The 14,293-nt window shown below is 38.5% G+C and overlaps 2 protein-coding genes across 2 annotated transcripts; one reads left to right on the forward strand and one right to left on the reverse strand.

The window, feature by feature from the left end:
- Positions 1-3,829: 3,829 nt before the first annotated feature.
- psmd5 (proteasome 26S subunit, non-ATPase 5) lies at positions 3,830-7,641 on the reverse strand. Its single transcript, XM_084935568.1, has 10 exons — positions 7,401-7,641; positions 6,516-6,660; positions 6,319-6,432; positions 6,102-6,230; positions 5,786-5,895; positions 5,549-5,691; positions 5,219-5,410; positions 4,907-5,016; positions 4,673-4,813; positions 3,830-4,487 (listed from the first exon to the last, which is right to left on the reverse strand). The coding sequence occupies exons 1-10, from the start codon at positions 7,571-7,573 to the stop codon at positions 4,230-4,232; spliced, it is 1,515 nt and encodes a 504-aa protein (XP_084791694.1). The 5' UTR covers positions 7,574-7,641; the 3' UTR covers positions 3,830-4,229.
- A 59-nt stretch (positions 7,642-7,700) lies between these two features.
- On the forward strand, positions 7,701-12,539 carry b3galt9 (beta-1,3-galactosyltransferase 9). The gene is made up of 2 exons (XM_084935569.1): positions 7,701-11,054; positions 11,156-12,539. Exons 1-2 carry the CDS (start codon positions 11,034-11,036, stop codon positions 12,248-12,250), a joined length of 1,116 nt encoding a protein of 371 aa, XP_084791695.1. The 5' UTR covers positions 7,701-11,033; the 3' UTR covers positions 12,251-12,539.
- The last annotated feature ends 1,754 nt before the right edge of the window (positions 12,540-14,293 follow it).

Consider the following 14,293-nt stretch of genomic DNA (forward strand, 5'->3'; position numbering starts at 1 on the left):
AGAGCCCAGCAGCTTGGCAGGTATTAACGTGCAGCTTTTCAGATAAGACGTTATGCTTAAGCTTTATGTTTTAGCAATCATTGATACACATGATTAGTCTGGTCAAAATGCACGAAGACTCCGAATATGAAATCTTCAGACTAGCTGAGTCCAAAAACTGTTTCGAGATGTATTTCAGTCCCTGTGTTATAATTTTATCCTTCAGGAGAAGGTCACTAATGATGAACACTAAACGATATGTGGGAAAAAAGGAAAAAAAAAGCATAGCTGAATGATTTCAACAACACATCCAGAAGCGCCAGAAGAAATAATAAAAATAAATAAATCAAATGTACAGAGAAAAGATTGACTGACTGGATGTTTTTCATTATTTATTTCTTTGTTTATCTGATGACGCAAGCTGGAGCAAGTATGTACAAGACGTGGGTGAGGTGATATGATTCACTGGGACGGCAGTGACACGAGGTTGTTGAAGAGTTTGAAGCCGTTTGGGATTGAGTCAGTCGTTCTCACTCTGGGGAAACATTTCTAATGCTGTAGATAAAGAGTGCATATGTGAGATTAAGGGATTCCACCGGGAGAGATGTGTAAAGGTTTGATATCGAAAATACCACCAAGCGCTTGCTCACAGGGAATCGTTGGGTTTCTCTCTCGTATATTACCAGGTGTAAGTGTTGTTGTGAACTGGCACTTTATAAATATAACTGAAGTCAGATTAATTGATGTGGATTCATTTTACATTTATGCCAGGCAGTAAAGTCCAGCAAAATGTTTGTAGGCTTTTGCTTGTCAGCTTGTTTTTTAAATACTGATCACAGATTCTAGATCAGAATAAAAGAAGATGGTATTTGAAAATCTTCGAGGGCTTTTGAGTGTGTTCAATCCTTGAAAAGAAAGTATGCAATGTGTATGGACATTCTTCACAAAGCACATTAAACACAACATTTGTGCTTCAACCAAAAACCTTTTGCATATGACTGCAGTAACATCGTGCTAAAGCCGGGCTGATCTCTACAAATAATTACTGGATTGCAATATAGTCTTATTCCACTCATTCATTATCTCAGGTGAATCCAGCAGCTGTGTATTTAGTATAGTGAAATTAAGTGTTAAGTGTTTGTTATGTAGGTTGAAAAAACTCCTAATACTTTCTTATACTTGGATTTTGTACTCTGACCTAATGTCAGCAAGCAAACATGTTCAAAATAAGATTGTGAGAATGGAAAAAGCCAATAATATTTAAAAAAAAATGTCTACAGACATCTTATCTTGATTTGCTGTAATTTGTGTGTGTTGTTGGAGGAAAATATTAAGCACAACAGTGATTTTTTTAGCAGGATTATAGATGTCACAAGTTTCACAGTCTAACTGTGGGAAAGATAAAGACGCTCTGCCATCCAGACAAAAATTTGATAAACTACAATATTATATTGTAAAGTATAAATTAAAAAAAACAAACATATTTAAGTGGTTGCTGGTGGCTTGTGAAAACTCATAAATTCTTCTGCTAACCAGTCTTGGTGCAGTTTAGAAGCACTTCGTCTGTTCCCGAGTCACGGCATAGAGTTGAAAAGTGATTTTTGTAGAACATCGTGTCATTAAAGTGACGTTAACCTTTGCACATTTGGATAAAAATAATCTCCTCACTTTAGATGTTCTTGTTAAATGTGATAAAATCAGATTAACTCTTGAGTCATGGCCATAAACCCTAAAACAAACAAACAAACACAAAAATCACAGCAGCTTCTATCATTTAAATTATAACTTACTTTTTCATACAGCCTGAGTGAAAATCTGTGCAAGATGTAGTGATAATCCCTCTCAGGTTTCCCAATGAATTTCCCAACTAGAAGCAAGGCCACGGCTATGTTGAGCTTTGACTACAAAAAACAAATCTGTTCTTTCCTCTCTAAGTGTGTGTGAAAAATTTGGAAGTATTTCAAATATACTGCGTTTAAGAAAATGGGACAAACACACAAACACAGCAAGCTTCAGCCACAGTCACCAAGAACACATAACTATGTTCCAGCTGTAGATGCTACAGCTACAGAGCTGCTTACTTCACGTTCTGCCAGCTCTGTATTTACAGTTGTAGTGACGTGACACACCGATAAGGATGAAAACGACCAGTGTCTGTAACATCTATCATTAGTACAAACTGCAGTGGTTTTATGTTCCGTGTCTAAAAGCTTACATAAGGTGTGATACTATCTTCAGTGAGAAGTTGGACCTTTCCCCTGTGCCATCGCGGTCTCCATCTGGTGTGTGGAGCCACTGTACTGCCCTGAGCTCGAACTCTCCACCTCACAGAGTTCAAATTCTAAAGGAAACCTAAAACAGTAACATGACTGTTGCATTTGGTTTAATTTTTCTATGTTAAAATCCCTGTACTTTCCAATTTTTTGGGTTTTTAGTTTGTTTAAAATTTAAATTGATGGGTTATTGGCAGAGAGATGCACTATGTCATTTGGATACTGCATACAACATAAAACCAGGACTTGTTTACTACTTTATTTGTACCTTAACTAACTGGTTACTTTTCAGTTTACCTTTTTTGTTTTAATTTAAATAGTGAGAGTCTAAAGAAAAAAGCAATATAAGATACTTATAGGTTAATGATTTAGACATGTAAGTGGACACAGTATTCAGTGAAAGCAGTACTTAAAACCTATTTGCTTATTTGTGATTTAACGTGATGGTTTATAAAACACATTTAACAATATGTTTTCATATTAAAATATATTTGTAGCTACTGCACAGCCCAGATTGAACTGAAAGTAATCTTCTAAAATTGCCACAATTTTCATTCAAACGGCCATCTGACGTTATAAATTTCACGGAGAAACAAAAGCAAAGATTGAAAAAGGTACAAAAAAATGAAAATAGCTGAAATGCTGCCCTCTGGTGGAGATGATTAAAAAGTTTCCAGCTTCTGTCCTTGCACTGAATATATACTTAGAATACTTACTAAGTATTATAAATTTTTAATTATTATTGTGGTTAAATCAGGGCATTAAATCATTTCCCATGAAAGTTCCCTCAATTTTTATTCATTTATTTTTTACACTGACAGGCACAGAAGAAATGCTATGGAGAAAAAAAAACCCTTTTCCTCTCAGTCTCACCCATGTTATATTAGTTGGTTCCAGAGCTTTTACTTAGGTTCCCATTATGTGCTACATGAGCAGCAGAACAACAAAGTTAATCAAGGACCATAACATGGGTATTAAGGCAACAATTACAGTATTTAAAAAATTACTAATCCCCCAATACTATTATACAGTATGTAATAATGGAATAAAATATGTTCATTAGGGGGATTAAAGTTTATGAAAAGTAAAGAAACACACAAGTTGCGAGACAAACTTCTTTAATTACAAAAAAACTAAAAAATGGAAAAGAAAAAAAGATGCAGATGAGTTTTTTTTTTTCCTTTTAAATTGTTTGGATCCATATACACCGATGTGGAATTGTATAAGTGTGTGGATGTTTTGTTTTTTTTAATTATTACTTAAGTATTGGTAAAGACGCTTAAACTAAACACCTTAACATAACACGGTATGTGGGGACTTTACAGATAAGACGTGGGTATGCTGGTATAGTACTCATTCATTCATTGAGTTCATCTTGTTTGACCTCTACTGTGCGCAGATGCTTTATGGGAAAAATATAGACTGAATTCATGCTATAAGATAAGATACTCAAGAATTTGCTGATCTCATTGCAATCAAAGGAGGAAAGGAAATCAAAGCTGAATCTTTCATTAGAAACCTCTTAACTTTTTTGGTTTTAAACGCAAGCTTTCTGACTGTGATTCAAAAAACCTTCATAGCAACAAAGTGACACATGTTTATTTGTTTAGTGGTTACCAATATGGTTCATGGAGAAACTTTTTGTTATTTTATAAACAATGATCTATGTACTTGCAAACTGCAGTAACAGAATATGACTGAAGATAAGGATCAGGTGTTTAGTGTTCTGCCAAAAAAACCTGATAATTATTGAATGTAGTGCAGCTGCAACCTAGCCGTGCAAGTACTGAAGATAAATTATTTGTTTCTAAGAACTTTTAATCATCCTTTACATGGTAATTTTTTATCCAGATGCTGTAGGGTTTGCAGAGTATGTTATATTAATCCACAGGCAGATCACTCAGCCACTTATCCATTACTTAAGCATCAACTAGAAGCCCATGAAGTGCATTTGAATTGGTTTATTGTTAATTTGACTCAGTCCGCTCCCTCGGTGCTGACTGCGGCCACAGCTGAAACATAGTAAGGTCCTTCTCTGAGGTAAGTCTTCACGCGGATGTAGTGCTGACTGCCCAGGATCTCAGCTGCTGTTGATGAACCTGCAAGTGCCCCAATCAGTTCAAACTTGGCATCTTTGGCCTCCTTCGTCTGGCCCGTTGAACGATCCAAAATGAACTCCATGAATCCAGGAGTGTTAATCATCAGCTTCTGGCCCCATGGCTGAGTGGCAATGGCCTGGCAGACACGTATGCACAGATATCCAGTGATGTTATATAAGACAAATATTATTAGAGCAATATACGCTTGTGCCCCCCTCCAAATATCACTATCAGATAGAGACCTTTATTTCTACAGGTAACCAGGTGGTCAGAGCCACAAAGAGGAAATATTAGAAGATGAAAAAGTAAAACAGTGCTTACAGTGAATATCCGCAGTGCTCCACAGTGCAGCTCTGGAAAGGGCTGAGTGCTGATGTTGCGAATCATGTCCATGGGCTGGCTGGACAAAAGGTGGAACCATGACTCTGTCAGGGCCAAAAGGTCTTCTGTCTGCTGCTCTGGCTGCGATGAATAAATTGACCAACTTGCACTTTTGTATCGTTGTTAAGAAATATTTTATTAAAAATGATTTTTCTTTATATGTCAAAAAAATACCTGTAGGGAGAGAAGTTGTGATATCGCGTCCAAGCTTCGAACTCTGAGCTCTGTAGGTCCAGAACTGGCAAGCTGGCTCATTTTTGACAACACAGCCTTGAACTTTTCTCCTGAACAAAAAGAAAACAGTCAAACCATAAGAATGGTCAAAAAATACAAGACAGTCTTGTTAGACCAAGACCTTTCAAAGTCATGTCAGAAAAAAAGAGAATAACTTTTAAACTAAAATTCACTCAGATTCAATTTTTTTTCTTTTATAAGAAAATGTTATGTAGAAAATTTCTTTCATAAAGCCAAGGATACCGAGCTAACCTGTTTTCTGCAGGACCTGCTTCCCCTCCACATTAGATCCCAGTAATCCCAAAGTGTCCAGAGCCACGCCGATCATCACAGGGTCCGGATCAAGCGCCATCTCAAACACTTTGTTCTGAAAAGCTGGATAGGTTTCACAAACCTGCTGTGGACTGTCCATGATGGCCAAGTTCCCAAAGAATTTCACCAAACCTGCAGCAGTAATACTCACATCATAAAGTGCAGAATAATGCTGAACTGTATGGATAAGACTGTAAAAGGCATTACATTATATTGTTGTGTATTAGACAGATAAATATATATTTGGGTGGGGATGATACAGACACTCACCTGGAAGGTAGAGGGAAGAGAAGGGGTCAGTCTCGGCTCCTCTGATCATGTTTGAGATCTTATCCATGATACCTTGCTGGGCCAAATACTGCCGACCATGCTGACTGTGTGCAAGAGTTGTTACCATCTCTACAGCTGTGACCCTGGTAAAAAAGTAAAAAAACAAATTAACAGCATAAACGAAGATGAAACACATATGAAAGAAGGAGAAAAGCAGTCAAACTTAGTTTGTACTACCTGACCAATACGTCGTCTCCTGTTAATTCACTGAGCAGCTGAGAAATGAGGCCACTGTTGGCACAGTAACCGAGAGAAATGGGAGATACAGATGAGATCTCCACCACCAGCTGCAAGCAGAAAGGACAAAAAACTTTATAAGATCATTTATATGAAAGTGTCGAACTCTGTACATGACATGTATACAATATATAAAATGACCTAAGTCAGTATGTGTAAGTAATGTCATACTGTCGACCGATTCCAACTAAGTAAATCGAATTTAAAATCATTACAAGGGTTGCTGATCCTATGTTATAACCCAGTTTGAACATACCTCATATATTCTGTATCTAATAATGTCACTTGTGGCCATCACATCCTTCATGACTTGCAGCAGGTCAGTCTGGAATAATTTGTCTAATCCAGGCTTGGAATGACTGAGCTTAGACAAGGACTGAATCGCCTGAGATAAAACAAAAGAAAAACAGATACTCCAGGCACTGACACTTTATAAAATGTGAGGAGTGTAATTATAATGCTTTATTCATCACCTGCTTTGCCACAGCCATCTTCTCTTCTCCGATGCAGCGGATTGCTGCTCGGAGGACGTCGTGGTTGTTGAGGATTTCAGTAACAGCATCAGGGTCCTCCACCACTCTCCCAATCTGACACAAGAAGGTGGGATTAACTAATATTTTCAGTGTTTTACAAGATACTTTCTGTGCGTGTATGTGTGCGAGCAGCCTACCTGTACCAAGGCCAGTATCTTAACAGTGTCATTTGGGTGAGTCAACCCCCCCTGCAGCTCCGCTCTGTAGTTCTGGACCACATGCACAGGGCTCATGGCCATTAAGATGCGTTCAAGGATGTCTACGCATAGCTCCACCTGCGTCCTGTGAGTATTTATTTATTTAACAATCAATATAGCTCCTTATTTTTTATTTTAACTACGGTTATTCTGTACAGTGTTAGAAAATACCATTCACTGCTGTCAGTGTGGAAATATTTGATGTACCAAAGCACCTTTAAGGCCAAATTCAGTTAACCTTGAAGCTAAGGAAACCAGTAACAAGTCATTTAAAGGAAAGCATAAACCCTTGTATAGCGTAGAATAGTTCTTGCTATTACAGGTTAAAAATTACAACACTAAAAATGTCTTCTAAAAACTAGATGGGACCGGCAATTGCGGTTATACATAACAGTAATCAAATCAATCTAAAAACAGTGCTTGGATTAACTCGTTCAGCTGCATGTTTACAACTCCAAAAAAACTTGGATTAAACAACACATGTAGTTTAAATGCTAACTTTGAGCACGTTTGTAATCAAAAACCGTAGCAATTTCAGTGTCCAAAAAGGGCACAGTGGTTAAAAACATGGTCTAAACATGAAGGTTGGTGTTTTAAATGTCAAACCGTGTCCTGCTGGGGCTGTGTTATTAGTAACACTATAACCAGTTAGCTTGCTAACAATTAGCTCAGTTTCAAGCAGCTCTTTTAGGCTAACTAATAAACCATTCTCGTACGTTAACCTAGTGTCAATATAGCTAACTGTTAGCAAAACATATATTATACCCACTGACTGACTCAGCAGTTATTCGCCAACGTTTAGCTGATGCACAGAGCCAAACGCACCTGTCACTGGAGTTGAGCAGAGAGAAAATGATATCTAAACGCTGTCCTCTAACTGAGTCCTTCAAGGCACTGACAGGAATCGCTAACAGAGCAGTTTTTAAACTCTGAAGTTCTTCAACTGGGTCTTCAACTCCAGCGATTTCCTCCAGTAAGCTGTCAATGGAAGCAGCCATATCTTCCAGTGTTTGGGGAGACTTCAGCCAAACGTATCCGCCAAAATGATTTCTTCTTCATCCGGTTCCGGATACGGTGGCTATCTAACATTATGGCACATTACCACCACCTGCTGGACTGAGAAGGATGCTCCACTTATTTCGGATCCCCAGAGTCCTTGTTTTCTTTTTCTTTTTCTTTTTTAAAAATTATTTTGATTTCTTGCCAAATTCTTGCCAATAACCAAATTATCTAATAGTTATATATGTTTACTTGTTGTACGTCAGTATGGTTTGGTACTTTTACACAATTCAAGGGTAATTTCAACATTTCTGACCAATGTTATATAATTTTTTTAATCAAAATTTTCCCCCCGTCATTCATTAAGCCATGAACATCATACTAGTTCAAAGAATGAGAAGTCACTTTCCCAGTCTGTCGAAAACTGCTCTGCTGACACACAGTTCATAGCAGTTCAAAGACTTAAATGTGCTCCCTGCACCTTGGCCAAGTTCCACTGTGCTTGACTGTCTTTCCACATCAGGTACAAACTCTGACAATAAAGACTTTATATTTGACCGATCATAGGGACACAGCAGTGGCGTACATGTTGGTCGGTCCTCAGGTTTAATCTGGCTCAACAGCCTTCATTTCTGCTCTACGTGATCCCTGCCCTATCACCTCCTCCCTCTCCATGTGTCCCCCTTAATTTAAACAACTTGCAAAGTGTAACTTCAATAATAAAATTGCGCTGTATTATAACTTTCAGGTTGACACCAACAACTGACATTATTACTGGTAATGGAAAGATCATGCATCTAATAGTGTTGGGTTTTCTTTTTCTTTCTTTTTTTGGGGGGTGGGTGCATTTCTTTTTGTTTTTATTGTTGTTTTTCTAAAGCATTTTATTTATTTATTTTTTAAAATATTTTTAGTACTATTCCGTTGTCCATAGTCATCTATAGAACCTTCCGAGTTTAAGACAATCCTTAAGTTTATGACAATATACATTTATTTGTTATGGTTAATTTGTTGCTAAAACCTCATATGCCTGTAGACCCTAAACTCCTAACTAGTAAAGTATGCAAAGAATATTTCTTCTTCTACACTGACAAAAGCAAACAATTAGAGGAGCACAGCCAGTGTCTCCATATCAGATTCAGAGTCTGTAATGTGAGTCTGTAATTGTAATCATGGCACAATATGAGCATTTAGGATCCGCAACTAGTGCTGAGTATGTACTAGTGAAAAGGGGCTAGAAATGGCAGATGTAAAGTTTAAGAGCGAGGTTGCCTAGTGTAGAGCATGTGTGAGAGGGCAGCACTCTGGTTACTTCACTTAATTTTTCCCTTAAAGGCCACATAAACCATAAAATTGCATCTCTTTTAAAATAAGAACAATATAGCCTTCTTGCTAATAGACTATAGGCCCATTCTAAATTCAAGTAATTACAGATTACAGCAGAAATTTTACAATGTTGGACTTATTTGACATTAATGCCAACAGACTTAATAAACTAATCCGTAAGGCCAGTAATGTTGTGGGGATGGAGCTGGACTCCCTCAAGGTGGTGTCGGAGAGGCGGATGCTGTCCAAGATAAAGACAATGTTGGATAACACCTCCCACCCACTCCATGACATGCTGGTCAGTCACAGGAGCTCGTTCAGTGAGAGACTGAGATTACCGAAAAGCACCACTGAACGACACAGGAAATCTTTCCTGCCTGTGGCCATCTCCCTGTACAACGCATCCACTTAACACACTGGTTACTGCTACAAATACACGTTTCTTTTCCAGCTATTTATTTATTTATGAGTGACTTATGTATGTATATATATGTATATATTGTACTATTCTTAGTTAGCATATTGTCTGTCTTGTCTTAATGTTGGTTTATAATGGAGCACTGTAACAAAAAATAATTTCCCCCAGGGATCAATAAAGTATTCTGATTCTGATTCTGATTAATGCTACATTTGACTGCTACATTTGATGCTAGATATAGAGTTAGGCACTATATATATCATGTATACCAGCAGTCCCCAACCTTTTTTGCACCACGGACCAGTTTATATCCAACAATATTTTCACAGACTGACCTTTAAGGTGTTGCGGATAAATACAATGAAATAAAACCAGTACCGGCACCAAAAAAAGAAGATTTATTCATAACACATGGGAAAATACCCAGGGAAACCGAGTTAACAATAAAAACACTGAAAAAAATAACATTAAAAACTGATAAAAAACCTGAAAACCATAAATTTCACACCTGAGGCTCAACTCTCGCAGCCCGGTACCAAACGACTCAAAGACCGTACCGGTAAAAGTGTGTGGGGAAGCGCTAACTGATTAAAGGACGGGGACTACTTTGTGTGACCTGTATAGTGCACAGTTAGACATTGTACAAGAATATATGATGAGGAGTTCCTCAAGGCTCCATTCTGGGGCCACTTTTGTCAAACATCTGCTTTTTCTTGTGTAACCCAGATTAATACATCATACATAATTAAGATGTATAATAATTCTTTTAAATTAAATGAAAACAAAATGCAGAGCAATGTTTTAAACACAAAGATTAAAGTTATTCCTTAGTGCATCAGATGCTGACATCTTGGCATGTTGGTGTATTTTTGGACCTAAAGCAAAATTTCAGCAGCTACATTTACAAAATTAATTGATTATAAAGAACTGAAAAGCTTGTGTCTTGGCATGATTTTGGATAAACCTTTGCAAGGATTTGTGTTCAGTAGGGTTGTGCACTGTAATTATGTCTTTAGTTAGATTCTTTAAAAAGTAGCAGTTGAAGATATCCCAGATATTTACACTGGCTTCCTGTGTGGCGAAGCATTGATGTTAAAATACTACTATTGGTATACAAAGCACTAAATGGTTAGAGACCAAAAACACATTTGTGATCCACTGATGTCTAAAGTCTAAGATTATCTGAGACATCTGGTTTTCTTTCTATTCCCAAAGTCAAAACTAAACATTGGGGAAGCAGCATTTAGATTTTATGACCCGCATAACTTGAGCAAGCTCCCAGAAAACTTGAGGTCGGCTCTCGCTCTTAGTTTTTTGTTTTTAATCAGACCTTAAATTTAAATGTGCCTGAGGCCTGATAAGACAGCATCTAGTTGTTGATCTTGCCAAACAATATACAACATATCACCATTTTAATAAGTTCTGTATGCTTCTAGAAGGAGGAGGAGTTTTAGTGTCTTGGTACTTTTTTTTAAACATTTATAACATGCAGAATAACTGTTCTGTTCCTTCTAGGTGTCATTAATGTTGTATGGAGGACGCAAGGTACACTCCTCTTAATGAGGTATTGACTCTGGGCTTCGGTGCAAGGTTACATGCTGCTAGAGTTTCATGAAAATGAAAACACTGTCTGTCAGCTAGTATTGTCCTAAAGCCGACCAGTGCAGGAGGTCCTCTGGTCATTTGTCACTAACAAAAAGAACAACAACAAGTTGATGGAAGAGGGTGTCATGCAGGTACAGAGTGAACTCTTTGCAGCTTTTCAATTTAATCTAAGTTCTATTAACTAATTTTTGTTCTAATTGACTATGCTTCATCTTTTTATCTGCTGATCCAGTTCTGTCTGTGCAAGCTACGTACCCACCAGTGGTGCTTCCTCTTCTTCAATGTGCTGCTCTTCCACTGCTTGTTATTTGGGGCCGATTTCATTGAGGAGTACCTGCTGCAGCCCACGCCTGGGGTTTATGCTGATGGCACGGTTGTAGGCGTGAGAGAGAAAGCAAGGAAACTGGACCTGAGCAATGCCAAGGAAAATGTGTCACAGGCTTATCCTATCGCTAACCCTGATGTCTGCAAAACCTCTGACCTTTTCCTCCTCACTCTTGTCTTCAGCTCTCCAGATAATATCACCCAAAGAGATGCAGTTAGGAGGACATGGGCCAATCAAACACTCATCCAAGGCTTTCCAGTGCAGATACTGTTTATCATCGGATCAACTCAGACTTCTGCTGCACAGGAAGCCCTCATGAGCGAGTCTGAACGTTATGGAGATGTGGTCCAAGGTCATGCTACAGCTGACTCATCCCTCCATGGCCCAACAGAGAAGACAGTGCTGGCTATCCGCTGGGTGATCACCTTCTGCCCTCTGGCACGCTTTGTCCTGCTGACCAAAGAGTCTGTGTTTGTCAACCTTCCTGCCATTGTAGGCTATCTGCTTGGCTTACACAGGCACCCTGAGGACTTCTATCTGGGCAGAGTGATCCAGAGAGACTCTCCTGACAGGGATCCCAATAGTCCTGGCTACCTGCCCCCATCTCTCTACCCAAGCAAATACCTTCCTGAATACTGTGAAGGGGCAGCTTACATTCTGTCCCAGGACGTGGTCCGAAAAGTGTACGTAGCATCCGCAGAGGTCCGTGCACCTGTGCCAGCTGATGTTTTTGTGGGACTTTGTGCTAAGAAGGCCGGTGTTGCACCAACACACAGTGCCAGGTTCTCAGGAGGAAAACACATCCGCTACAATGCCTGCTGTTACCACTATATGTTCAGCTCAGCAGGAATGGGGAGCCATGAACTAGACAGAGTGTGGACTGACCTGAGACAGAGGGATAGAAAATGTTCGCTGTTGCAGACCTATTACGGACTGGTGGCCTGCAAAACCCTCACCTATCTGGATAAACTGTCCTTCTTCAACTCACAGGAAGGCAATTAATTTATATATGGTACAGACAACGTGTAGAATGCATGTAAAGAAAAACACAGGGTAAATCGAATAGGAAAGTGCATGACTTTTTTTCCTATTCACCATTAGAATTGTGCACATAATTGTTGGGGCTTTTTTCTTAAAGGCTGGATGATAGGTAACGGTGACAGGCGGTTTAAACTATAATGAGTTTTGTTATCCTTTACCTTTACCTTTTTTAAGTTATTGTGCCTGTTTAGATGTGCATCTGGTCATTATAAAAGCATGGTTGTAAATAATAAAAGACATACATACGATTCCTTAAGTGGCTTTGGTTCATTTCCTGGGACTCGACATGCTGGTGCCTGCTGGCTGACTCAGTCTGTCACGAGTCACTGGAACATTTGCATATAATGAAGTCTTGTTATTAGCAGCATTTGTGTGTTTGTGCTTTGAATGAAATGTAAAATAGGCCCCCAAGGTGTCTTTCCTTTGGTACACATAAGAAAAGCAGGCGAGTTAGGGGGCTGTTAGTGAAGAACAAACCGTATATGCCCACACAGTCCTAAGAAGAGGTTTAATCAGGCAAAAATAATTGAGAACCCCTGTGTGGGTGGACATGTGGCATGGCAAAAGAGGGACCAAAAAAAAAACCCTCTGGTACAATATGACAAAAGTGGTCCTTTTTTTAAGTTAAAATCCACTCTCAACGTATGAATAATAACAAGTGGTAACACAAATAACTGATAACTGATCTGAGCCAATAAAATCTAACAAGTGTATGTAGTTGACATAAGGTGGGTTTCCCAACTTTAGGGAACTAGTTGCCTGCAGTTCACTGAAAACACCAAGGAGGATAGTAAGTGTCCCGCATAATGCATAACAGAATAAGGTGACATTCAGGTTTTGACTATCTTTTAAGGAAAAGTCAAAGAAATGCTTTTCTTGGTCTTGGTATGTGTTATTAGCTCTTTATTTGCTATTTAAAAAAATAAAATAAAATCTGTGAATCTCTCCTCATTATTACTGGTTTTAACTCACTATTTATAGAGCAAAATGAACAGAATCAGCATTTAAAATACAATCAGGGTAAACAAAAATCCAGTTTACTCATTTATTTATTTAGTTTCTGCTGCACTTCCTTTCTAGAGCTTTCTATATTGTTTTTGGCATTATGAGCTAGTTTAGCGTGAACACACAGCAATTAGTATTACAGGAAATTAATCAGTTCCAGCTCTATTTTAGATTTCCCAGCAATTTTATGTCCTTCAAATGTTGCTTACGCTGCTGCTTCTCTCTCTAAATTCCACAAAAGGAAGGTTTGGCCTCTGTCCCAGGCCACAGGCTGACCAAACTAAATGTTTGGGTGTTCTACAACCTTCTCCTCTTCAGTGGTTCACGCTGCAATTCTTAAATCTGCCTTGGCCAGGTTCCATTGTGTCTGCAAAGTTCACCTTGGCTGTCTGTCTCCGTGCATCAAGCCAAAGTATTCAAAGAATAACATCTCAGCACGTCTACGATAATTCTGGCTGCTGACCAGCCATAGCAACAGTTTGATTGGCGTACCATCATCTTGAACCCAGATCACTCTCCGGGATTAATCAGGATGAATTAGCATCAACACATTCAATCCACGGCCTGAACACCACATGATTTCTGGCTTCTCTGTCAGTCTGTTCCCTAACAACTGACCCCATGATGCTTTAGTTTTAGATCTGATGTCATGTTATGGTCGCTACCATTCCAGTTATGTCATGGCTTTCTCTGAAGTATAACGGAAGGTCACAAAAGTATCAAGGATATTCTCTGTTAGGGAGAATAAGGTTTTTATATTCCTATATTAATCAGGCTTTTCTTTTAGTATTGGATTGGTATTAATAGAAAAAAATGGAGAAAATGTCCTCAGCTCCAGTAAAATTTTTACTCTTGGACTATAACAGAGCTGCTTTACATAATTTACAGTTCAAAAATCCCCTTTTATCTTATACTGCGCCTCAGTGAAGCCCACTAAATTCATTAAATGATCCATTTTAATTCCCTTCCACCTCCCTTTAAGCCAACCTTTCTTCTAAC

Source organism: Perissodus microlepis, chromosome 7 (assembly GCF_051167445.1).
Source record: "Perissodus microlepis isolate ML-2025 ecotype Zambia chromosome 7, ASM5116744v1, whole genome shotgun sequence".
Classification (NCBI taxonomy): Eukaryota; Metazoa; Chordata; class Actinopteri; order Cichliformes; family Cichlidae; genus Perissodus; species Perissodus microlepis.